This window comes from Gallinula chloropus, assembly GCF_964237585.1.
Source record: "Gallinula chloropus genome assembly, chromosome: 5".
Lineage (NCBI taxonomy): Eukaryota > Metazoa > Chordata > Aves > Gruiformes > Rallidae > Gallinula > Gallinula chloropus.
The window spans coordinates 52,563,775-52,589,745 of record NC_140090.1 but is presented as its reverse complement, the minus strand read 5'-3'; the positions used below and the strand labels follow the sequence as shown (position 1 = coordinate 52,589,745).

The 25,971-nt window shown below is 39.5% G+C and overlaps 1 protein-coding gene across 2 annotated transcripts in view; it reads right to left on the bottom strand.

Moving 5' to 3' along the window:
- Positions 1–25,971, bottom strand: part of LDB3 (LIM domain binding 3) — a 79,475-nt gene extending 53,504 nt beyond the window's left edge. The window contains exons 1-2 of one of the 2 annotated variants that reach the window (XM_084265596.1): positions 25,908–25,971; positions 18,640–18,765 (exon numbers count right to left, since the gene is read on the bottom strand). In XM_084265596.1, coding sequence (XP_084121722.1) covers positions 18,640–18,732 — 93 coding nt within the window. In that variant the 5' untranslated portion in view covers positions 18,733–18,765; positions 25,908–25,971. Of the gene's footprint in view, positions 1–18,639; positions 18,766–18,866; positions 18,903–25,907 lie in introns of those variants that run through there. The other variant, XM_084265595.1, reaches the window with a different exon arrangement.

Genomic DNA, 25,971 nt, shown 5'->3' with positions numbered 1-25,971 from the left:
GAAGACTGACACCAACGTGCAAATCTCAGATCCACCCAGAATTATGACTAATCAAATTATGAAACTTCTCTGTCCTAGGCAGGGTTATATTTACAATAGTATTTTTCAGAGCTGCACACCCACTTGCAAACAAAATCTGTAACTGTTCTGGAGCTTTAACATCTTGTCAGAGTTTGATCTTGGCCAAGTTTTCCTAAACACTCTTAAATCAGGTGATTACTTAGTGGATGACAGGCTACCACCCTCCATACTTTTCGTTTTTCATCTATTTCCTTGTTCTACATTTTTCCTTCTCTTACAGCATCTTGTTCAATAACATTGCTCAGTCTTATGCTAGTACAGAAAATATTTAATAACTGTCATCAATGGAACTTCGATGTGCATCACATGAAGACTATGCCAACTGCAATGGCAGCAGAAAACATTTCACAAAGTGAATATGCACCTATTTAACGGGAGGCTTTTATTTCAGATACCAAGAAGTGGTATCTGAATGAAAATTAAGAATGCTTGGATGGCTGTTGGGTAGCTGGGGAGATTCCTCAGTAGAAAGAAATGCCAAATGGAGCTGTATTAGTAATCTCTCTTTATCCTTGGAGGGTTCATCTATTTATAGAATTATACAGCTCTTCAAGAGACTGAGATTACATACATATATGATATGGAAGCAATATATGCATTTTAATAAAGTCCAAAGATGCTCCCAAACTTTTACTAGACATATTTCAAATCATATTACAGATTATGACCATCTGGTTCTCTCAGCTGGTGACAGGCATTTTCTTTGGAATGGCCTTCCCCTCTGCCCTTTTGTATCATTTCCATGATAGAAAGAAATCCCCCCTCTACCTTCCGTTTTCATTTTATGTGCATCTCCTACATAAAATTCTCAGAAAAGAGCTTCTTCACAATTCCATGTGAAGTCTCACACCAGCAAAGCTTCTGAGTCATACCCAGCCCAGCAAACATATAAATAAAAGTAACTTCTATTCCACATACTGACATTAACCTCCTATTTTATACCTAGAAAGCAACAATTTCATAATGATGCTATTCTTCAACATACAAAGTCAGGACTAGAAAAAGACTTCTATTATTCAGTCTTAACCTTGAGTCACTACTGGAAATTACATTTTACCATCAAAATTATCATCATCAAAGCGGAGAGACTTCTGAGTCTGCAGGGGGAAATATTAAGCACAAATAGTAGCTAATACTGAAGCTGTATGTATCAGCAACACAGAGAAAATGTAAGTATAAGGTTAGATTAATCTAGGCTAGCTATCTTCTCTGCTGAAGAGACAACAGAAATTTGAGGAAGTTACCTGGTTTTAAACAACAAGATGTATGTACTGTGCCTAGCATAGTGGAGCCCAGATTTTCCCTGCTCCTGTACCTCAGGGTAAGACAAGTACTGGAAATGAAGAATCAACACATTTCCAAGCAACAAACAAGACATCAGGCAGTGTATTGGGTGAGTGATCAGAAGACCGGTATAAAGAATTAATCCAGGTATTAAAATGAGTTCCTAACAAAAACACAAACAGAAAAAAGGGAAAACAGAGACACAAGACAAAACTTTTTAAACAAGGTTTTGGTGATGTTGAAGAAGAACAAGATACTGCCTTAACTCTCCACTTCAAAACTTCTAACATCTCATCTAATTCTGCTGATCTGTGTGAATAACACAAACAGAATTGACATGAAAGCATAAATTTCAAGCTCTATGACCCTCTGCCCATGTAGTGTAGGCAACAATTCTAGCATCTGTTGCAGTCCCCTTGAAGAGATTTGCAGTGATAGTGCAGAGGTAAAAGTTCCACAGACAATAAGGTATCAGTCACCTCTCTTTGGAGGCCCCTTATCCTTTTTTATCACGCATGACCCTGTAAGAATGTGCAATATGATATTCCAAAGAGAAAAAACACTAGGCTGTCAAGCTGAGATTTTGCTGGCTGCAACTCAAATATGGCACCAAGTCATGCCCATCTTATGTAAAGACTAATAAGAAAGCCGTGTGCCATTTACACTTTATCAGTGTGCAATTAGAAAGTCTTGTGCTTGTGTTAGCAGGTACACTGATAATCAGGCCTCAAAAAACACAGAGCAGAGAATGGAAAGTCTGAGTATCAAAAGAGGTTAAATCCTTTTAAAGAAGGAAGGGCAAAGAATAGAACAGCTCTGAGATTAACAGCTTTTGAAACAGCATGATAAGAGCCTTCCCCAAGTAAGGTGTGAATCCATCAATTGTGGAAGTTAGTGAGTCAAGAAATCTCATGGAGAAGATTAATTCAACTGGGTACATTCCTCCTGTGATCCCAGCCTGTTTGCCTGGAGGACCAGAGAAATTCTATCTCCTGGGATTTACTTTTTCTGTCTTGTCTGTCAACACATCAGAAATAAAGCTTTAGCACAGCAAAAATATGCCGGTCCCAATTCTCCATTATTTAGCACAAAGTTCTTCTCTTCAGTGCAACCTCAAGTGTTTCAGTTTCTCTGTTAATTGCTTTAATTGGTTAATTGCTACAAATGCCTGTGTAAATGCCTGGCAATGGCAAATCAGATCTTGCATTTTAACCTCAGGCAAAATATTAATCATTTGGAATACATACATTTAATTTATAATATGGTTCTAAAAGCTCTTCTATTCCCCTAGAGGTTTATGTTTGTTGGTTTTATGAATATGGAACTAAAACTAAGGATTGTGGGCAGCCTGGTGCTCATGCCCCTGTTTCCTTCTGTGCTGATGAGTAACCTCCTTTCTCTTCTTATCAAAAGTAGCAGCTTGTAAGTCCATTTCACCCTTACATTTGAGAATCCCTCTCTAAACAGCTGTGGCCAGGGTCACAGCAAACTCACTTCACTACATGAATGCTGTCAGGGCTCACACCTAACTTGCCATCTTGCAAAGCCAATGTGTAGCACATCCTCCTCTCTGTACCATGCAGTGCTTTTCTCCTCCAGTATGCAAACTGAATGCTCAGAGCACACAATCCTTGCAATCCATTGAGTGACATATAAATTTAATATGAAATTAAAGTCAAGATGCCTGTGTTGGCAGAATGCAGACAACAAGCTCATGTTAGTGGCAGAAAGTCAGGAGAATGGTCTATAGAATCACAAAGATCCGTCTACATTTATCTGCAGTTCCCTTGAGCAACTAAGTGTCAAGACAAACCTATAAGGCATGGAGACCCATTAAAAAAGGTGTAACTCTATAATGGATTTAGGAGAGACTGGATTTCAGATTTTACAGCTGTACATTTATCTCAGTGAGAAGAAGGGATGACTACAGACACTTCTGAGATAAACATGAGTTAATGCTAATAAAGTAGCTTATTTTTTCAAACACATTGTTTCTTTTTATAGGCTTATGTAATAGATATAACAATCAACTAAGAAACATCATCCATATGTAGACAGTGCACACGCTCATATTCAGTCATAATATGTAACATGCCATAGATGTTGAGGAATACATATGTTTTTGCATAAGCTACAGAAAAAGTATTTGTCAATCCATAGACAGGTATTTCCATAGCAGACAGTAATATTATAATACCTAATTCTGTTAACCCATCATTTCAACTACATTGATATGAATAAAGGAAGAAGTTTAATCTGTATGAGGTCTGTACTTACATACATGGCCCTGTTTCATGAAGGGCACTAATCCAAATTATTACAAGAACTAAATGCCAATTAATTCTCCCTTATGGGTTATGATAAATGATTATTTTAGAGTGAAGCTGTACATTTTCCAAAAGGGTTTTATCACAGCTATGTTGACAGGACTTTAAGTATGGTGGTATGCTTAGTACTACCCTAAAGTAGCTAAAGTATGTGCCACAGCAGGTGCCACAAGTAGAACATAGATTTGCTGTGACATTAGAACATAGGGTATAGAGTGAGTACAGGATTGTTTGACGGATTTAAAGAGAGCATATGTTTAGAATGGCTTGGAAAAGCAGAGACATCAGGATATGGCATTAGAGTCAAAGCTAACTGAATATGAAGAAACCCTGCCTGATTATGGCAACAGTTGTTTGTATCTTTATGATCATCAGGATACCTGTCATTAAAGAACTATTTTGCCATCTCTAAGGGAAAAGTTTACTGAAGTGCAACCACTTGGTGAAAGTATTAAACCAGGCTGCTTGATAGTGAGTTCATAGATTTGAGGCATGCCAAAATTGTAGCTAAAATTAAAGATCTGTGAAAAATAATAGAAGCATACAAAATGCCCCTAGAAAAGCAGCCTAAGCAGCACATGTATTTCCTAGATTAACCCTAAGATATAAAAACAGCCATAAAACCACAACTTCATCTCTGATTAAAAAAAAGCGCTAGATTTTCAGAAATTAGAAAAATATTACATTGTACAGTGTTCCTTCTTCTTAATGGAGTTATGCTACTTTATATCATGTAAAAATATCATTCTTATCTTAGTGAGGGTAGCATTTCTCTTACATTTTTCCAACCTTCTTTTATACTCAACTGACTAAGGACAGCAGTATTATCCTTCAACTCATAAGGCTCTCTTGACAAATATATTTCCCCTGTAACTTCATAGAACTAGTGGAATTATACCAGGAATAAATCTGTTCCAGTATCTTCAGTTACTCTATTTGGAAGCCAGTCATTTGCCTGACCTTCAGTGCAATGCTAAAAACAGAGTTTGTCTGTCATCAGGAGCCAGTGAGATTTCAGATAAAACAGCAGTCATGGCTCCTGCAATGAAATTCCAGGAGTGTCCATCAAAGACTTGCCAACAATAGCATCTCATTCAGTCAATACTTTTACTTTGATAAAACTAAAGTATAATAAAAAAAAAATTGTAATTGATATTATACATGTCACAGAGACTTATTTCTCAGTCCAAAATATGTGAAACAAACAAAAAAGCTTTAATTACATTCTACCTAAACTTTTATGACTTGGATAACTTTGGTTCTTTAAAGGCCCAATCATTTCTCACACTATTGAGAATTTACTTCTTTTTTTCATATAGGGGAACACTCCTTCTTGTTACCAACAACAGAATGTATTTAAAAAACATATCGAACACCACGAAATAAAACATCTTTGTTCTAAGCTCTAATACAAACATTGTGAGCATTTACTGAGGGGGGAGCAGGACTATTTATTCTTTAAGTTTCAAACGTCCTTGTTTAAATTAAAATAGATGAAGCTTGTGCTCATTAGCACAGGAAGATTTTTATAGACAGGTATCTGCCAGGCAGGACTTCAAGCTTCTTCCTTATGGGCCTGTGCCAGTACATAGCCTTACAGTGCTCTCTCTTCTTTCAGGCTTGACCCTGCCATTTCTCTTGACATTACTCAATCCAAATTTAAACTTCTATATACTATATCCCAGTCCTAGTAGGGTATTGCTGAATGCTTTGATAGTGAAAGATGGGGACAGCAAAATTTACCAGTTCTTTCCACATGCATCCTATATGTCCATTAGTATATATGTTACTTGCTAACCTGCATACTATCTTGGATCATATGCTTGCATTTCCAGTATTCCTGTGGTTTGTCTCATCTTGTAATTACTTCTTCTTTGGGTTTCTACTTACAGGATATAAACAACAACGTTTATGGCAAGACTAAGATTAAGAATGGGTTGGACTGAAGTTAGCAAAAAAGGATAGCACACCATCATTAATACAGTGTTAATTTACCTGTATTAATTAAGTTTAGTTAAATTTTAATTAAAAAATTAAGACCTGTCCAAGTCTCTCTCAATGGTCTTTCCAATGAAAAATAGCCATAGAAAAAAAGAGAAGGAGGTGTCAGAGGTAAAAATAGAAAGGGAAAAGACAGTAAATTTCAAGACAATGTCTTGCATTACAGGAACGAAAAGCCATATTTCAAAACTAAGCAGAGGTTAAGATTCATACTATCAATTTTAAGTGCAGCTCAGCTTGTAGGTAGCTCTCCTTAAATTCTCTGTTATGTTATGGCACTCTCTGTTATGTTATCTAATTAAACTAAGAATTGTCACAGTGCAACCTATTTGCAGTACTAAGTGATACAAGGCACCAAAGGAAGAGAGGAGAGTGTCAACAGGCACAATCAAACCAATGCCTATTTGTCCTTGGAGCCACTGTAGTGCTCAGAAGTTCAAGAGTCAAGAGTATTTGTTCATCAAAGGCATATAATTAAAAAAAAGCTACAGAGATTTTTTTTCTATAGGCTATTTGCATCCAAAGATAAACACAGAGGTCACAAGCAATATACATTCAGTAGGGAAAATGGGGAGAACACTTCCTGCATGCCAACCAAAAATGTAAAACTATGCTCAACTGAAAACGGACCAAGGACACTGCAAGTCACTAACTTCATCTATTCTCAGGATTTTATATCTTTCTAAACAAACATGCTTTTACTCTTATTTTCTTAAACAGAAATAAACAACAGAATTTGGAACTTTTAATATTACGACTTTACTCAATAAATATATGAAAACAATTAGATGTTTCAGATTCACCTCTTCAAGGTGGTAAACATTGCGTAGAGTGTTAGAATTTAGCCAGAAAAATGCTTTTCTCTTATGACACACCAAGAAAAATCCTTTTTACGGAGTATCACATTAATGTAATTGTAGCTGTGGTGGGAGGATAAGAACAGCTTTGGAAGATGGCATGCACCCTCTTCTTTTTTCAGAGAGACTGGCAATTTGGAGGCTTTCTTGCTAGATCCTGATTCACATTTCGTTATTGTAAAATTGATTGCCTCCAGTGGAAAAATAGTATTTTAGAGTATTTTGTACACCTCTACAGCATTAGTATACCCCAAGACAGTGTCATACTAATGTGGATGTATGCGCTAGACAGCCACTGCTCTCAGTAGCTGAAAGAAGATATTTTAGGGAAAGATTAAAACTAAGAACTTCTGGCATCCAGACCAGAACATTCACTGTAGGTGTTCTAAAATTAAATGCCAACAAGGAAAGTTTCTTCCTAAACCCTTTATCTACACATTGAACAGAGAGGCTTAATGATCAACTACGTGGCAAGAGCATTTCCTTGGCCTCTTAAGCTTGGAGACTCATTTACTATCAGAAACCAATTCGATTTCTGCAAAACCAGTGGAGGAATACTAAGATTTAATGGAGAAAAAAGAAATATTGTTTGCAAGTCCTCTTGTTGATGGTTTCCTGAGATATAACTCATGAAATGACCAGTAATAAGGCAAATAATTGTGTTAAATTATATTAAAACTACTCCTTTGTGCTGTTTCCTGGCCTATAAAGAATTTTAATAAACTAAAATGCTACAGGACAAATTAAGTAACTGAGCTAAACCCAGAGTGGCAAGAGTAAGATACATCTACTGATACCATCAAATGGCTTGAAACTCAGATCCAGCTTTGAATTCTTTCCCTGTGGGAAGGATCAGCACCTCACACTGTACTTATAAAATACAATACTGTACAAGAGTGTCCTGCCTCCTTTCCAGGTTGTCTTTAGGACATGTGAACTCCAGGGAATTGTGGGTGGAATGTAAAAAAGATCTTATTGCAGCTGCTTGTACTGCACCTGTTCAAGGGATAAATAAAGCAGCTACGTTCTAGTTTTGGTTTCATTCGCTGCCAGCCCCTTGATGTGCAAAGAAATGATATACCACCTCCTCATCTTGTCAATCATACTGCAAAAATGTCTTCAATATTATGGAAGTGATGATCACTTTTTCTTACCAGGAACGTTCCCACAAGCTGGTATAACCTCTATGACACACACTAGGAAAAACCCATGGCTCTTCATATTCTTACAACCATGAAGTAGCCCTGTTCATGTAAATAGTCCTCAGGCCTTCTACCATAAGGACAGGAGTTAGAATTGGGTCTAGATGAAACTGATTTGAAATTAAACTTAATTAATTCACGATTTTTCTAGAGCTTACAAAAGGCTTATTCCGCTTTGGGTTTTCCCCCACTTCATAGCCTTGCACTGACATTTAAGGAAATACATATTCACAGGGCACGTTTTACACAGAAGCTTCATTTGTGGTTACTCTGCAAGACTTTTTTTTTTTTTTTAAAAAAAAACCCTCTTTAGCCCACTTACCTGTTTCTTTAGGTCACATCAAGAATATTTTGTGGCAATTTAATAAATTACATTATATTAGCCTTAGAAGATATAACATGGACTTATAAAAGATGTCTTTTGCCATGAGGAGCTCATGAAAATGTTTACAACCATTATCTGCTTGCAGGACTGTTCCTTTTTGAAGGAGATTTACGTGTCCTGTGAATGGTCTCCATATTTTCCCAGAAAAAAAAAAGTTGTATACTCCAGAAACATACAGAAAAGACATACTCTATTCTCAACACAGAAATTATTAGTTACATCTTGGTTTCCCAACACAGGGTAAAGAAGACTATTTAATACAGTAACTTGCATAATCAGAGAAACAGGAAACCCCTCAGTTACACACAGAGCAGCTGTGAACCTCCATAAGGTACCCTGTTTAGGCAACTCCTGCTTGCACCCATGCATCTTGCATAGTCTTTCTCTTTCCCTTCACTGTTCTCTAAGAAATAATGTAAAAAGGTCTGTAACTTTCACTTTCCAAATGCAGCCTTCATCTCATTGCTCCTCCACTCACAATGCCCTCAATCTGCACAACATCCAATGCTGGGAGGAAAGAAGGAATTGCAGACTCTGTGGAGGAAGAATGTACAGCACAGAGCAAGGAAAGGCAGGCAGGGGAAGAAGCCCACATCATCAACCATAGCATACATAAGGAGGACACAGCAGATCACTGTCCCACATGGAGCAAGGACGAATGTCAACAGCCAACATCAGGTATCTCTCACACAACTACAGCAGTAGCAGTACTTGTCCTTGGAGCCAACTGCTACAACTAAAAGGCATACAGTTGCCAAGCATAGGATACTTCCTCCCTCAAAGAGAGGACAGTTTTGCTATACCTCAGGGATGAAACAGCCAAACCACTCTGGCACTCTTAATAATCATGGAATGGTTTAGGTTGAAGAGACCTTAAAGATCATCTAGTTCCAACCCCATGCCATTGGCAGGGGCACCCTCCACTAGCCCAGATTGACCAAAGCCCCTTCCAACCTGGCCTTGAACACTTTCAGGGACTGGGCATCCACAGCTTCTCTGGGTAACCTGTTTCAGTGCCTCATCTTCCTCACACTAAAGAATTTCTTCCTAATATCTAGTCTTAATCTACCTTCTTTTAGTTTAAACCTATGAGCCTTTGTCCTATCAATACAATCCCTGATAAGCAGTTGCTCTCCATCTTTCTGTAGGTCCCTTTTAGGCAGTGGAAGACTGCTATAAAGTGTCCCTGGAGCCTTCTCTTCTCTAGGCTGAACAAGCCCAACTCTTTCAGCCTGTCTTCACAGGAGAGGTGCTCCAGACCTCTTGCCATCTTTGTGGCCTCCTCTGGACTTGCTCCCATAGCTCAGTATCGTGTACTTGGGAAGCCAGAGCTGGATGCAGTACTCCAGGTGGGGGTTTCACCAGAACAGAGGGGAAGATTCAGCTCCCTTGACCTGCTGGTCACACTTCTTTAGGTGCAGCCCAGGATGTGGCTGGCTTACTGGGCTGCGAGCAAACATTGCAAGCTCATTTTTAACTTTTAATCAATCAACACTCCTAAGTCCCTCTCCTCAGGGCTGTTCTCATTCCATTTTCTGCCGAACCTGATCACTCTATGTCAGCTCCAACAGCCTGCTATAACATCTCTGCACACTTATCCTGAACTACTGACAATTATATGCCAACACAGCACATAATTTTAGAATTTTTATGCTGAAAAGAAGCAGTACTGAGGAGTAGGCAACTAAATTGAAAAGACACTGCCATTCAAATAGGTTTGGTTTGTTGTTCAAATGATGACACTTGAAAACTTTTGACCACTTGTCATCAAGAAAACAAAGTAGAGATCCTTATGCCAACTGTATGAGTGGGGTAGATGAAGCTTTAATCTTGAGTAATTTGTTAGAAAATTTAAGTAAACAAGTGAGACAAGAAACTATAGACTGAAAAGTGATCTTGACAATAGGTCAGGAGGGTACTTGTATTTTACAACTCCTGTCAAAAAATTAGCAGGAAGACTATCCATTTATTTCCTACAGTAGTTAATCTTAGCGAACTCCAATGAAAGAGAACATCTTGTTTCAGCTGCCTATTTCTTTTTTAAACACCTGCCAGAGTACCAACTGCCCTTGGCCATTTTTGAACCAGCTATGACTGGGTAAGGAGAGAATGCTGACATTCTCAAATAGAGCAGGATGGTCCCGGTGACCCCCAGGATTGAGGAAAGGCAGCCCAAAATCACCCTAATACCAGAGCATTCTGATTTGGCACTATGTACCAGAATCTGGGGTTACATGTAGTATTTTTGGAGTTTTGGATACCATGTCCCATTCCAGAAGCTTGAGGTAAATGTAGCATTTGTTCCAATTCAAAATAGCTTCCTAAGTTACAGGATACTTTAAATATAGCATGAGAGTCCCACAGAGGCTTCTGAAGAGTGTGCATGGCACCCTAACCAGGTATAAGTAGAACCATAGAATTGTTTAGGTAGCAAAAGACCTTTAAGATCAGAGAGTCCAACTGTTAACCTAGCACCGTCAAATCCACCACTAAACTATGTTCCAAAGCACCGCATCTACACGTCTTTTAAATACGTCTAAGGGATGGTCCTCAACCACTTTCCTGGGCAGCCTGTTCCAATGCTTGACAATCCTTTTGGTGAAGAACTTTTTCCTAATATCCAAACCTCTCTGGTGCAACTTGAGGCCACTTCCTTTCATCCCATTGCTTCTTACTTGGGAGAAGAGACCAATATCCACCTCACTACAACCTCCTTTCAGGTAATCGTAGAGTGTTAAGTTTTCCCTCAACCTCCTTTTCTCCAGACTAAACAACTCCAGTTCTCAGCCACTTCTCATATAAGACTTGTTCTCTAGAGCATTTGTCAGCTTTGTTACCCTTCTCTGGACATGTTCCAGCACCTTAATGCCTTTCCTAAAGCAAAGAGCCAAAACCAAACACAGTACTCAATGTGCAGCCTCACCAGTGCCGAGTACAGGGGTACAATCACTTCCCTAGTCCTGCTGGCCACACTATTCCTGATACAAGCCAGGGTGCCATTGGCCTTTTTGGCTACCTGGGCACATGGCTGGCTCATTCAGCCCGATGTTGACCAACATCACCAAGTCTTTTTCTGTTGGACAGCTTTCCAGCCACTCTTCTCCAAGCCTGTAGTGTTGTTGTGACACAAAACACAGGACCCAGCACTGAACCTTGTTGAACCCCATACAGTTGGCCTCAGTCCATCAATCCAGCCTGTCCAGATCCCTCTGAAGAGCCTTCCTGCCCTCATGCAGATGAATACTCCCACATAACTCAGTGTCATCTACAAACTTATTAAGGGTGCACTCAATCCCCTCGTCCAGATTGTTGATAGACATTAAATAGAAATGGCCCCAATACTGAGCCCTGAGGAACACCACTTGTGACCAGCTGAATTTAACACCACTCAATACAATTCACCACAAGTACCACAATGCCCTACAGTTATTTTTTCTTTATGTCACAGAGACTAATTTTCACTAATGCTGGCTCTAAAATGAAGAGCCATCAATTGTTTACAATCATTTACTTTTAATGATACTGAGGGTTTATGTCTGTATTAACAAGTATGGCTAACCAAGAGCAGCTAGTGAGGGAGCCAAAATAGCCCAGCAGCTGGAATGTGGACTCTGAGCAAGGGAATGGAGGGAACATGGTATGAGCATACGAAAGGCCAAGTTCCTCCTAATCCTCAGCTGCCATTGCTACAAATCAAGTGTATTTGGAAGGATTTTGGAGAAAGGTTAAAAGGTATTTATGCACAGTGTCCAGGCACTGAACACCTGTGGCAAAGACAATCACCACAACAGCTACACACGTGGGAGGTGCAGAAAGTAACTCTACCCTTGCAAAGGGATTTGCATGCCTTTAAGGCATTTGACCCATTACATCTTCCTAAAAGAGAAGCAAGATCTCATTGACTTTCTGGAAAAAAAGTCTGCTAGCCGCTACTAACAAAATTGAGGAGTCACCTTGTGTGAAGCACATTCAAGTTACCACCTGGACCCAGTTGTAATCTGGACTCAAATTATTTTCAGGGTACCCAATTTAAAAACAAACAAACCACAGAGTGCTTGCACTCAAAGACAGTGGGTGGAAGGAAAAACCTTCTTTCTTCCCCCACTAAATAAGAGCTGGGTGCTCCTGTTCCTGCAAATCTCTAAGAACAGAGCTTCACATTTTGGGGGGAAACAACTATACCTTTCATGTTTCTGAAGATGCAAGCTTTTAGGACTGTTCCCAAAGGATATCCAACAGTAGAGCTGATACCAAAGACAGCAGCCTCATGCTTTTATTTCACTTAGGCCCTTAAATTATGATAGCAGGTAAGTAAAACACATGTTTTTCCCCCCTCATCTATGCAGCAAATATTTTGACATGCGATACCTGCTTGCTTTTACATATATGATGTTATATAAATAATAGGTCAACACAATATGTCTGAACACTTAATATCCTTGTAACACTCTCTACTGGCAAGATTTAAGTACTTTATGAAGTGCCATTTCTTAAGTATCATAACACACTTTCATCAAATTAGGATTAAAATATTTAGGAAGTTGTAAAAAAATCCTATTTTGAGATTTTGCTCTCAGATAACCTTTTACTGAGGCTTTAATTAAACTAGTGCAGAGGACACAGCCCTTTACCATGCTGTATAAGCCATCCTTTTTCAATTAGTGTTATTTATTTCAAAGCATACCATATGACATTGCCATACAGTGTTCTAAACTAATTTCTTTTCTCAAGACTTGCAAGTATTGATTTTTCCTATGTTTCACAAAAATTTCCCTTCTTACTCAGGATATTTTAGTGGGGATTAGTAACTTACCTGCACATTGGGATTCAAGCTCTTCCTGTAACAAAATCCAGTGCAATAAACAAAGGCAATATCTCACAATATATTGAACACTATTTAACTATATTATGCATTAAAATGGTGGTATTGCATGTACCTGTGTGTAAAACCTTCTAGCTACACACAAACCAAATTAACTATATCAAATTATGTTCTAATCTAGCTCCAGTCCACTCTGGAGGCTAGATTATAAAGACTGCCATTGCATCTTGTACATTGCTTTGATACTGTCAGAGTGCTACTGAAGTTTTGGGGTTCATTTTTTTTTTAGAATGTCTAAATTTTATAGTTGCAAAATTATATACTTTTTATGCTACTAATTAGACAAGAGTGACTGGATGTGGGAACTGCTATTGCTAATATAGAAGTTAACATTAACAGATTCACAGTAATTTCCCTTTTGGTGTTCCACTAGCTGGAGAATATTTTGCAATACTGTATTCAGAATGAAGCTAATGACAAGGTTATCTGCTGTGTTCTGAAGACAACCATTTACTGAGTTCTGGCAGCAGACACTAATAAAATGTGCTAACTGCAAAAGTTTATTGTGTATTTTCATTATAAAGCATTAACAGTTCAGCAGCTTTAAATTAATAATTTAAATGGTTAACTCCTGCTGTGTTTACTAAGTCTAAAGGATCTGCAAAATTATTAACTTTAATAATAATTAAATAAATCAGAGGACTTCCTCAAATACTACATCAATTATATTCTCAATTCTAGGCCAAAGGCTCAGACCAGAATATCCAGTTGCCAAGGAACATCATTAAGTGTTAAAACAAGAAAAAAACCTACCATAACTCATTTGAATCACGGACCTATTTGCTTGGGCTAAGAAACCTCCTCCCTCTACTCCATAAAGCCACTATAACTTTGGTTATCTCTACTTGCAAACTTCTCAGTTTCTTACTCTTAACTCTATGCCTCCTGTTCAAGGGAAGGGTTATATTCCTTTCCCCCTTCTTTTACAGGAAAGCAAGCTGCAAAGTCACTTTGGGGTATTTTTTGGCATGAGTAGAAAGCTCAAATAAATACTGACAGTATTTATAACTGAGTTGATAATTGCATAGATGATGTTCAGCCTGAGTATTTCATACACTGAGCTCTTTTCATGGATGATGCCACATGAGCACTGATGATTCACATAATCACACCTCAAAGACAAAAGCTGCATTTAGCAGGTGAAATAAAGCACTTCAAACCCCCGGTTTATGTATTATGTATCAGAATAGTCAGAGCAGCAGGTCTGATGATAGTTGCAGAATGACTGAGTGCTTGACCTAGATTATCTGAGGTTTCCCTGCCTTCAAGAATAGAAGAAAATAAGCCAAGAGGGACTCCCTTTGTCCATCACTTGCCTGTTGTAAGTCACCAATATCCCATTTGCATTAAGGCCAGCAATGAAATGAATACTATCACAATAGATCGTCTAAAGGAAATGCAGTCACAGGGAGAGGTTGACATACATACACTAGGGAGTAAAGGAGGGACAGAAAGTCATCAAGAAAACATTCTGGTTAAAGGAAAGAGCATAAAATATGAGAGAAAAGCCTTCCTGCTCCTCCAGAGACATCGACTGCAAAATGCTGGAATGGGGGCTTTGACCCCCACCCGAAAAAAGCTGTCTCAAACTGCTTGTATCTGAATAAGTAACCAGCTAATTTAATTTTTTTCCTATTATCGTTTGCCATTTCCCCTCACTGTACTTAATGTCATCACCAGATTTCACCTTCTTCCTCACTTAATAGAATAAAGCCCAAATATTCCCTAACAGCTTTGCTTTGTTTAAACACTGTCTCCTTCAGGTTCAGTATCTGACTTTTGACTTTGAATCCAGTAAACACTAAAAAACCCCTCTCATAGGAAGTAGAAAACTGCATGGATAATTGTGTAGTGAATATATCAGTTGTGAGCTACCACACTGTTCCGGAGAACATTTCTGCTATCTCAGATGATAATTCTTGCATAACTTCCAGCTTGTGGCATTGCCTGCACACCAGTCTGTCTCACTAGAAAAGCTAGCTGTTCAGCAACAATCATTCCCAAATATATGAAGAGGCTCTGCTATTGCATCATCCCTATACAGTTGTACCATCTTAGGTAACATGGCAACACAGCACTTAGATAATTAACTATGCCTAAAAGCCTTCTTACAGAGGATTAGGGCTATAAAATTAATGAATTCTGTTTGCTTCCAGACAGTTCATGCAAGCAGTAGGAGAAAATAACCTGCTTTGCTGCCCACGTCAATTTGGAAAGACCAGATTTCTGCATACAGTCATGCCACTGGTGACAGCTCTTAGCATTGCCAACAACCTGTAAGTCTCAGGCATTTCAGTGGGACTGACAGATTCTCAGCTTTACTAAGAGTCTGTCAATACTGTTTTCCTATCTCTGCTACCTGCCCATGACATGACAATTTGTTCTAGAGAGTAGGATGGTCTGCAGGGTGGGGGCTGCAAATTTTTTTTTAAAATCTTCCCAGACAATTTCTAACGCCATTGCTAAAGGAGCGTGAAAGCTGCAGAATGACCTTAACTCTTCTTCACTTGTTTTTGTCTCCTCTTTTTCTGCCCCAAGTTAGTCAGGCACTTATTTTTAGATAAAGAACAGATAAGCAGAGCAATCCATTTCAGCAGAAAACATCTTCACCTGCCACCCAGCTGACTGACTGTTGACTATTCAGCAGTGAGCTGATCACTTGAACCTACCTGAAGGGAAGAAATAGAGTGTCTCTCTCAGATAACATTTTACAGGGCCTTTTGAAACAGAAGTGTTATGCTCAACAGCTCTGAATAATTCCCTTCTTTATCCACTGTTTTAAACGTATTTTCCTGACCAGATGTATTAACGATGCCACAATCTCTTGTATTGTGCTTTTGTCACTAGGCTTTAAAGACCTTTAGGTTTTCTCTCCCACTTCTCAGTTGGAGAAATGCAAGCTGAGTGGAAATTGTATGGGGCTGCCTGACAGAGAGCAACGTCAACAGATAGCTAAACCACAGCTCTAGTTACTAAGCCCACAGTCCACACTTTATATCCAGAGGCGGGCTAGCTTCATACTGGCACCAGACTAGCTTTCCCTTTCAGGAAGGTCCTTGGAATCTGCATGCATAAGACTATAGATGGGATGAACAACCCCAGTGTGGTAGACTGTTGCTGTCATCTTTCTTGGGAGTTCAGAGGCAACTCTCTCACCACACAACTTGCAGCATGACAGAAGATCACAGAGTCTCTGTGAAAAATGACAAATCTTCTCTCTCCATGGTCCACCCACAGAGAGCCTTATTGCTTGGGGGCACTTAGAGTATCATGAGCACGTTTGCATGCAAACTTTATCTGCTTGCATAGAAGGATAGTATGCACATATATAGGCAAAAGAACACATCTGGTATTAAAAGCAATTATAAAACCCTTTAAGTTGAAATGTTTGGGTTTAGGACTCATCTTGTGCATAGAAAGTCTAATCCCATCTCAGGGCAGCTGTGGATCATATGTGCGGTCCACATAAGTGTGTGATGTCCACTGGCAGTATTTAGAACTGTGTGCCCTTACCAAGGTGATTTTTCTCACAGTTATTTTCCCTTCCCTCCACCCCCCAAGAATATCTTGGGAATACAAGTACAGCTTTCCTTCCCCCATCCCCCCCAACCATGGTAACATTGCATATTTATGTGAAAGATACTAAAGGAAAAATAGACTTTTAGAATATTATAATCAAAAGCCATGTATTACACTGTGTTCCATTACAGCTGGCATTCCAAAACAATGCGCCCAACTAAAAATTTGACCTCACTGGGGAAGAGTTCAAAACATTTAACAGTGCTTTCTGACACTTCTAGTGCTGGAAACGCAGCCAGCCGGGTGAAGAGGTAATTCCTCCACACTTAGGGGAATCCAGCCATTGCAGTTTTGCGCCCATTCATCATATGCTCTCAGAAGCCTCATGAGAATCATGAGCCTTATATAGGCTTTAGGCACAGTGAGAAAGAAATTATAATCCGAGACAATGGGTTCTTTGGGAAGAAACCATTTTTTCATTTCTGACTGTGCCATATACAGCACAAGTACCACAGTCCCAGCCCTTGGGCTGTCATACCTCTAGGTAGGACTGCATGACTTACCAAAAAAACCCAAACCACCAGCATACAGCACAGCCTGCAAAGTATAATGGAAATGCCTACAGAAATACGTGGGCACCTTTTGGTACTTACCTTGGGTCAGATAAGGAAATACCAAAACTATTTACGATGGTGAAATTAATATAAGCTTACGAAGCAAGTTTCTTTCGGGGAGTGGTGGTGGGGGCAAGGGGTTTTGGTGGGTTTTGTGTTTGTTTTCATAATTGGACTTAATGGTAAGGTAAATACAGCTCTATCTACAGGAATAAGGGAAGTCAAATAAGACAGCTTTATAGTATGAAGTGGGGTCATTAAGATTTCAGAAGCCCACTGGTGACTTTGACTTATGATTGTTGCAGTGATATCAATTCGGTACCCACAACTTAGACTATTTTTTCATGATGCAAAACCCACCCAGTTATGAAAGCAGTGTAGGTGGTGGATTTTTTTGCAGTGGAGTAGACCTTTTGTTTGCATTCTATTTGTCTGATTAAATCATTCTTGTATTCCTTTTAAGCAGTGTTACATAAGTAACCCATCTTGTAATTGCACTGCAAAACAAGCCTTCTGCAGGTGATTTGCAGAGGAATCACGATGTCTCTAAAAAGATCTGAACTTTCTGGAACAGATTTGTGACTGTCAAAAAAAAAAAAAAAAAAAAAGGACAAAGGCAAAAGGAGGGGGGAGCTGTAAGAGTTAGTAGAAAGCAGAGTTTCCAAACCAGAAGTTATGCAGAACTCTCTAGTTTGACAAGAGAAGGGTAGATAATGGGAACACAAATTTCCTGAAAATCATCCAATGTTAAAAACTTCTAAGAAACTGAAATAATTCAGGTAATAAGAGCACTGCACTGCAACACCTTAAAATACTGCTCTTAGGGGAAAAAAAAACCCAAAAACAACCATTAGGAAATAAATGGACTCATCAGTAATTGACAGATACACCAAGGTGATTAATTATTAAATCATATGCTATTTGTCAGCTGCAAATGGAAGGCTTCTGCATAATTTAGGACATATTTTAAGCACTATTGAGTTTTCTGCTTGACATATCTAATTTTTATCCAATTGTTGCTCCCAAGCAAAAGAGAGAGCATTTATCCTTATCTTCGTCCAATTTAAACACCTACAATTCACATATTTTCCTGCAGTTACATGCTTATTTTCTCTAAATATATTTTTATATTCCCATTCATAGTTGTTTTACTCCCTTCCCCCTAAATAGAAATCACCAGTGAGGCACCTATCAGCAGAAAAAGGGAAATCACTGTACAAAATTTAACTGGAAGTTTATTTAAAAGAACCAGTATCAAAATTCTGTAAAATATACTAACCAGAACAGTCTGAGGCATTATCAATGCCAGATTGTGTTTTAAATAGGCATATTTAAAGTCCATATCATATTATCATTCAGACCTAGCTGCAAAGACCTTCTATTTTGCTAAGCCAGGTCAGAGAATGCATATGATTAATTTACTGCTATTTCTCAACCAAAAGAAGCTCAATGAAGTTCAGTGTTGGATTTTTTTTTTCCTCACTTACTCTGGAGATGGTCAAGGGCATGTTGAAGTCTTTGCCCCCTTGCAGTCGGAAACCCCACGGTCCGGGTCCATTGAGAGTCACGCTGTAAGCCATTTTCTCCCTCTTGCACAAGGAAACAGCAAGGCACTGCAGAACAGAAGGATGGGGTAGACAGAGAAAGTGTGAAAATGCAGAATGAGAAGAGGGAAGAGTTTTATATAGCAAAACCAATTCTCTTTCTGCCTTGCCTGTTCAGCCGGGCTAGGATATCACCTAAGAATAGATGGAAGCTATAATGCAGATGCTGATATCCCAGCTGAGTAGGGCCCATAAAAGGTTTGTAACCAGACACCTACTATGCAAAGACTTCATGACTCAGAGGTCTAATATAGCCCCCAGGGAAAGGGACAGACCTTTCTAGGCTTCTCAAGCCCCTCTTCATGCTCCATTACCTGGGGGCAAAACACATTTTGTAATAAAAGAAAACAAAATCCCATACTAAAACCCCAAACACCCAAATCTCTTTACTAACCTGTTAACAACTACATAGCCATTTGTAACTTCTGCTTCAGAACATGTTTATTACACTCTGATATAAGACATACTGCAAACAAGTTATTTTTACATAGATCTTTCCATATGTAACAGGAAAGACACACAAAAAAAAGAGTTACCTTCTTTTGCATTGACTTGTTAAACTAAAAAAAAGAAAAAAAGAAAAAAGTATACTCTACATGCATTTACCATCACAAAAATCCCTAAAACTTCATGTTTGGTTCTTAGTTCCATAGTTCATGTTTTGGGAAAATTAAAATGTGTTCTCTTTGAATGCAGATAAAGGTCTTACAGGTTATTTCTAATCAGCATTTAAGTTCCATGGCAAAATAATAGTTTCATTACATACCTGTCTCATTGTTTTAATGCAAGTGTTCTAAAGGCATGACACAACACAGCTAGTTAACTGCTTCCTTAATGCATTTCTTGATTTTTCATAGTTTATATTGCAGTAGTTTGGTGTTCCCTAAAACTTTATAACCCTTGTTCAGTAATGCTGCATAGTGCTTCTACCTTAGATAGGGAATAGCTAAACTACAGAGAACAAAAGGGAAGGAGAGAAGCTGTTAGCAGAACTACTGATACAAGCTAAAAGCTTCTGCTCTCATGATAAAGCTATAAACATTAAACTAAGCTCACCCCTGTCAAGTCATTAATATGTGTTGGACCTCCAGAACCACTCTACTGTATCTCCACAGCATCCTTGCCTTTACCCTCCAGTTACAAAGAAATTCCCATTACATTAAGGTGGGGGAAAAAAACAACAGAAAAAGAAAGCATCAGTTCTACTCTGATAATCAGAGACAAGTAAAAACACATAATGCACTAGAGTGACATAGCTCAGTTTAAACGTTGATAATAGGGCACACTGCCCATACAACTACCTTAAAGAGTGACACAAAAAGTGATGGTGAAACAGCAGAGCAAATTCTACCAGGGCCTCAGCCTTTATCTGAGGAGATAGTCAATATTTTTTTTAAATCATGAGGCAATAGATTTACTTGGTTTGTATTCACAGTAGCAGAAAAGCCATTGGTACAGGGGAGTTAATTAAACTCTGCACAGACACTAGATCAAAGCACATCACCATATTTTTTGTTTAAAGGTTCAAATTAAACCACAGCAATTCACATGGATTTGAGTGAAGTCTGCACTAAGCCAGCAGGACTGGCCCAAAACAAAGCAAATAGCAAGACACAGTTTGAAAACTGATTTCTGATGTCTCACAAATACATTTATGGCAAATTTACATTAACAGCGTTTGTAACCTACCCTGTGAGAGTCCATAACCAGTGGTATTTGGATGATGACTTTGAGGGGAGACAAAACTGACTCACTCATTGCACTTCAAACAGGAAAGCTTTCAGTTCTGCCACTTTACCTAGTAGGTGTCTTTCTAAACACTGGTACTGAATTTATTTATTTATTTAAAACTCACATGCACACACAAAAGATTTAAGCTAAGTTCTCATTGCACTATTCCTTTCCCCAAGAATTCAACGCTGTTTTTCAGTGCCCTTTCTTGGTTCCATTTCAAAGGTTTCATAGAATGGACTAAACCATGAGTGAGATAAACATAGTAAGTTATGGCTTCACTAGTAAAGATATTATCACAGACAAAGCAATGCTACATTTTTACGGAGTAAGAGTTCTGTGCACATTACCTTCCTATATCTAAACCTCCAGTCATCTGTGAAAGAGGAAAAAAAATAAAAAATAAAAAAAGCAGGGTTGGGGAGAGGAAAGCCCACAACAGAATAAGACTGCTCAGCAAGCTGAACAGACCTAAGTATTAAGGACCAGAGAGGCTGCTTAACCAAACACTACGTGCTTCTATGACACTCTCATATGTGTAACATGCCATTTGCTTATCAGTTTAGAACATCCCAAAGGGTCTGTGAGATCCTTCAGGCTGGGTGGTATGCTAGGAAACTAAAGTGGTAATCTCATTAGAGGCACTGTCATTTGAATGAAATGTTAAACTGAGGTCTCTTGTTCCGACTCCTTTGGTTTCTGCCTGTGTCCATATGAATGTTGAGCACAGCTTGGCACTTTTAAAAACAAAGTGTAAGGGATATGCCAACATTCTAGCCAACACTCCCCTTCAACACAACAGGACCACAGCTTTTTCTTGTGCCTCCAGGTGCATTTTTGAGTAAAAATATTCCACAGTGTTCTTTCTCTGAGTTTAAATCCTTTCCCTCCAACATTTGTTTCCCCTCTGCCTACCTGAAGAAAGCTCTGTTTAGTAACAAAGTGCAAATGGTAAAGAAGATCACACTGTAGTCACAGCTTCATTTGCTGAGGACACCCAGCACAGGTCTCACTTGTCTTATACAGGCTTTTAATACAAGCAGCCTTCAAATAAGTAAGCTGGTGAATTCCATTTCAACCCTGCCCTGTTTTCAAAGGTCAGAGACATGGGTTTTTCTCACTGTGTCAAACATCCAGAGCAAACTCAGGAATTAGGATTTGTGTGGCGTGTACAGTACCACACATCTCCGCAAAACCTTCTGGGAAACCAGAGGATGAAATAAACTGTATGTACATAAGAGACAATGTCCTTGTTTTCAAAAGCTTGTGATGTTTAGATTAGGTCCTAGTTGCTTTACGTAACGGCCTGTTAGACTGTTCCAAAAATATTTTTGTGTTTGCTCAAATAACAGTATTTTATTTCTCTTCTTCCCTAAATTCTCCAGATATGTCAAAATCTGACTTGTTTAGTTCCCTCCCTATGCTGAGTCAGATGAGGTCACTGGTGTAAAGGAGTGACATTTAAAGAAAAATAACTATATTCCTGTAGTAGGGTGACATTTCTTTGCAGATAACAAAAGAGAGAATTAGTCCGGAGCTCAGCAGGTCCCCTCTGAGCCATCCCCAACTGTTGCTATCAGTCAGCTGTGAGGAAGCTGGATGGGTACCAGGCTCTGTGGGCTCTCCAGCAGAGGAGAGTGCTGCCACCTCCAGCAAATGCCTTGGAGCCGGAGCAAAGCCATCTTTCCACAGCTACGTCAGAGACGTTACACTAGTGGAAACAATTTACGTATGCTAGGAGACCATGCTGTATTACTGTGAACTGACTTTAGGAAAGCTACAACTGCATGTTTGGGAGTCCACAGCCGTTAAGTGAATGAAATAAAAACCACTACTGTCCATGCTAAATTAAGGTGGAAGGAAACAAGTAATGGAAACTCCCATTGTTCAAGTTGCTACTACTTCATTAAGCTGGTAACATTACTCATCCGTTACATTTTAGCTGCAGTGGTAGAGGTACTCATAGAAGAGCCCTGAATTGCTGCTACTGCAGCAACAAGTTTGCATTGTTTGTATCATTAGGTATTTCAGCGGTAGATTGCTTGACAGTTTGACTTCTGATCTCCAGTAGACTACGTACCTTAGGCACATAAGATGCATGAAAGGTCATGGTTTCAACAACCTTTTATGTTTTTCTGTAGGCAAGTGAAAGACTTGCTCTGTAGAAGGAATAAACTATCATTTCTTCTTTGATAAAAAAAGATCTTCAACAAGCTGGATAGACATTCCTTTAAAAAGTAATCAAAGACATCAGTCTCCCTCACCTGAGGGAGTGGCAGTATGAGAAGGCAACATTCAACTTTAAACCAGCATGTCCTTTTTGTCCCACAGATTCCAGCATTGTCCCCAGTAAGATTATCTACACTCCTTCAGAAGAGTGCAAAGGCAAGGAGACGAGATAGGGAGCGTGTGAAGAAACCAGTCACCTGAATGCATGCATGAAAGAAACTCAAGCTTTGAGACAGATGTCTAACATATACAAACCTAGAGTCTTCTAAAATTTTGAATTAACTCAATGTTAATTATATTCCACATGGAATAATGAGAAAACAATTGCTGCATGTGGCAGTCGATCTTCAATGCATTACACAGAACAAAATATCACTTATTTACAATATATTGGCTAATCAGTGCTAGAGAATTTGAAACTGATACCTTAGAGATGTAAAAGCTTTTTAGCTCTGGATATCTACCTTGCCAATGTCCAAATGAATATAAGAGTAACTACCAAGAGTATGATTTTTACCACAAATTCAGCACAAGTTTAATATTGCTTTCAAAGGAAGGCTCTTCTACAACCCTAAAGTTCATTGCAGTCTCCTTTCCTGCACTGATGAGGCCTGGACTAAGTTGAGCTAATTCTACTTGTACTTACATGTATAACATTTCAGCCATTTAATACAAATCCTTGAATTCTTGTAGAACTTTGTATTAGAGTTTCTCTTAGACATTTCTTTTATCAAGCTGTTTTTTGATCTTTCTTAAGAAGTTAAATTTTTAATCACACTTGGCTGCACATTCTTGTGACAAATTTTGCTTTGTCAATATCTTCACAGTAATGGGGTTTGAGAGTGCCAGAATATAGTATTCCTGGGGAGATCCACTAGAGCAATATAATCACAGAATCACTGAACATTAGGAGTTGGAAGGGACCTCAAAAGATCATCCAGTCCAACCCCCCTGCCACAGCAGGATCACTCAGACTAAATCACACAGGAGTGCATCCAGGCAGGCTTTTAATGTCTCCAGAGAAGAAGGCTCCCCAACCTCTCTGGGCAGCCTGTCCCAGTGCTCTGTCACCCTCACAGTGAAAAAGTTTCTCCTTATATTCCCATGGAACTTCTTCTGCTCCAGCTTGCACCCGTTGCCCCTATCACTGCCATCACTGAGAAGAGCCTGGCTCCACCCTCCTGACTCTCACCCTTTACATATTTATAAAGATTAAAGAGGTCACCCCTCAGTCTCCTCTTCTCCAAGCTAAAGAGGCCCAGCCTGTTCTCATAAGGAAGATGTTCTGCTCCATCATCTTAGTGGCCCTGCACCGGACTCAAATCATAGATCACAGAATCCTAGAATGTGTAAGGTTGGAAAGGACATTTAGAGACCATCTAGTCCAATTTCCTGCGGGAAGCAGGGACGTCTTCACTAGATCAGGTCACTCAGACCCCATCACGCCAGTCTTTGAATATTGCTCCACTACATCTCTGGGCAACCTGTGCCAGTGATCCACCACCCTCATATCGAAGGGCTTCTTCCTAATATCCAACCTCAATCTTCCCTTTTTGAGTTTAAAATCATTATCCCTTGTCCTATTTCTCCATGCCCTCGTGAACAGTTCTTCCCCAGTTTTCTTATAGGCACCTTTCAGGTACTTGAATATTACCTTCCATTTCTGTAATACAATGCCTGCAGAAATGCTACTCAAACTGTTTTCTGTTCACCTGTTTGCTCCTGCCAGTATCACCTTATCAATTAATCAAATTTACAATTTACCTTCATTTCTAGATCCTTCACCATGGCTACTTTCACCAGTACAGAAAAATGACGTTTCACATTTCTTTTTCCTGCTAGATGGCCTTTTTATTTTCCTGCCATGACCTCTTTTCACATCCACAAAAGATTTTGGTACACACTACAGCATAGTCAGACTTGGTATTTACAAGTATTTACATTTAACTATGTTAAACTGGAAACATACCTGTGGAGAAACAGACAGAGATACCTGTCCAAATTGTTTACAAAGACATTTTTGCCCATGTATTGCAAAAAGACTTAAGTCCATGTTACTAAGCTATCACCAGCACTTCAACCGTTGTTTTTTCAAGGCACTACAGCGTGTAATACCTAACACTTCTACAGCACCTACCTAGCCAAGGTATCAAATGTCTTTTTGGTTTTTGAGGTAAAGAACACCTAAACACCTGTTGTTGTTAGCATCTCATTTTTAAATATGTAGCCATAGTGCTTAGTTTACCAGCTTTAGGTCACAAAATGAGTCAACAGCAGCATCTAGATTAAAATACAAGATTTAGTTTCTAATACAGGTACTTGAAACAGTGAGAGAAGGCTACAAAATGTGCTGCTGATCTGATTTTATCATTCTTCTCCAACTCAGGGCTGATACCAGGAAAGTTTATAGCCACCTTGTAACTATTATCATTTGTGCCTTGTTGCAGGGGATCTTAACTGACTGTCTTGGCTTACTGGGGAAAACACTGAAAGGAAAAAACCAAAGAAATCTAAGCATACACAAAAAATTACTAGATGCAGACCATTGTCAGCTCCACATGGATGAAGTACTGAGCTAGGACATCAATGTCACAGGACCTCAACAGTGTTGGCTTGCCTCCAGAGACCCTGAAGTTTGGCACAGCACAATGAACACACAACGAGGCACAGAAGAGGAACCCTGTGCCATCAATGTAATTTCTGCATTGCACAGATCTCTCAAGGTTCAATGCACCAGGCTGGTAGGGCAGCAGCGTGCCCCTATGCACACACCCATTTGCACAGCAAAGCAAGATTGAATCTTAAACTGAGCGGGCTCCCAACAGCGAGATTTCAGCCAGAAGACTCACCCACTCCTTTCTGCCTTCGCATTAGGGGCTTTACTGAGTAGCATTTTCCACTAGAGGAACTCTTTAAACCTGCAAGGAAACTTTAGAAGACAGCAAGGGGCTCCCACCCTGCAGTCCTCGTTCGTCAGCCGCCTTTGGCTAGCGCAGCGCCTGCACTTTCCTGCCAGTGAGGCTTTCTGCTGACCTCTTCACCGGAGAGCCCTGGCAGCCTGCTCTCTATACGCAGACGCGGACCGCTGGGAGGTCCGGGACTCAGGCGGCCCCCGCCGCCCCCGGCCCCGCTTTGCGAGACCGAGCTCGTCCCGTCGCCGCTGATTCCCTCAGCGCCGCGGCACGACCCACCTTGCGCGCTTGCAGTTATCTCGAGTAGCGCAACCGGTAGCTCTGGGCCGACCGGGAGCCAGCC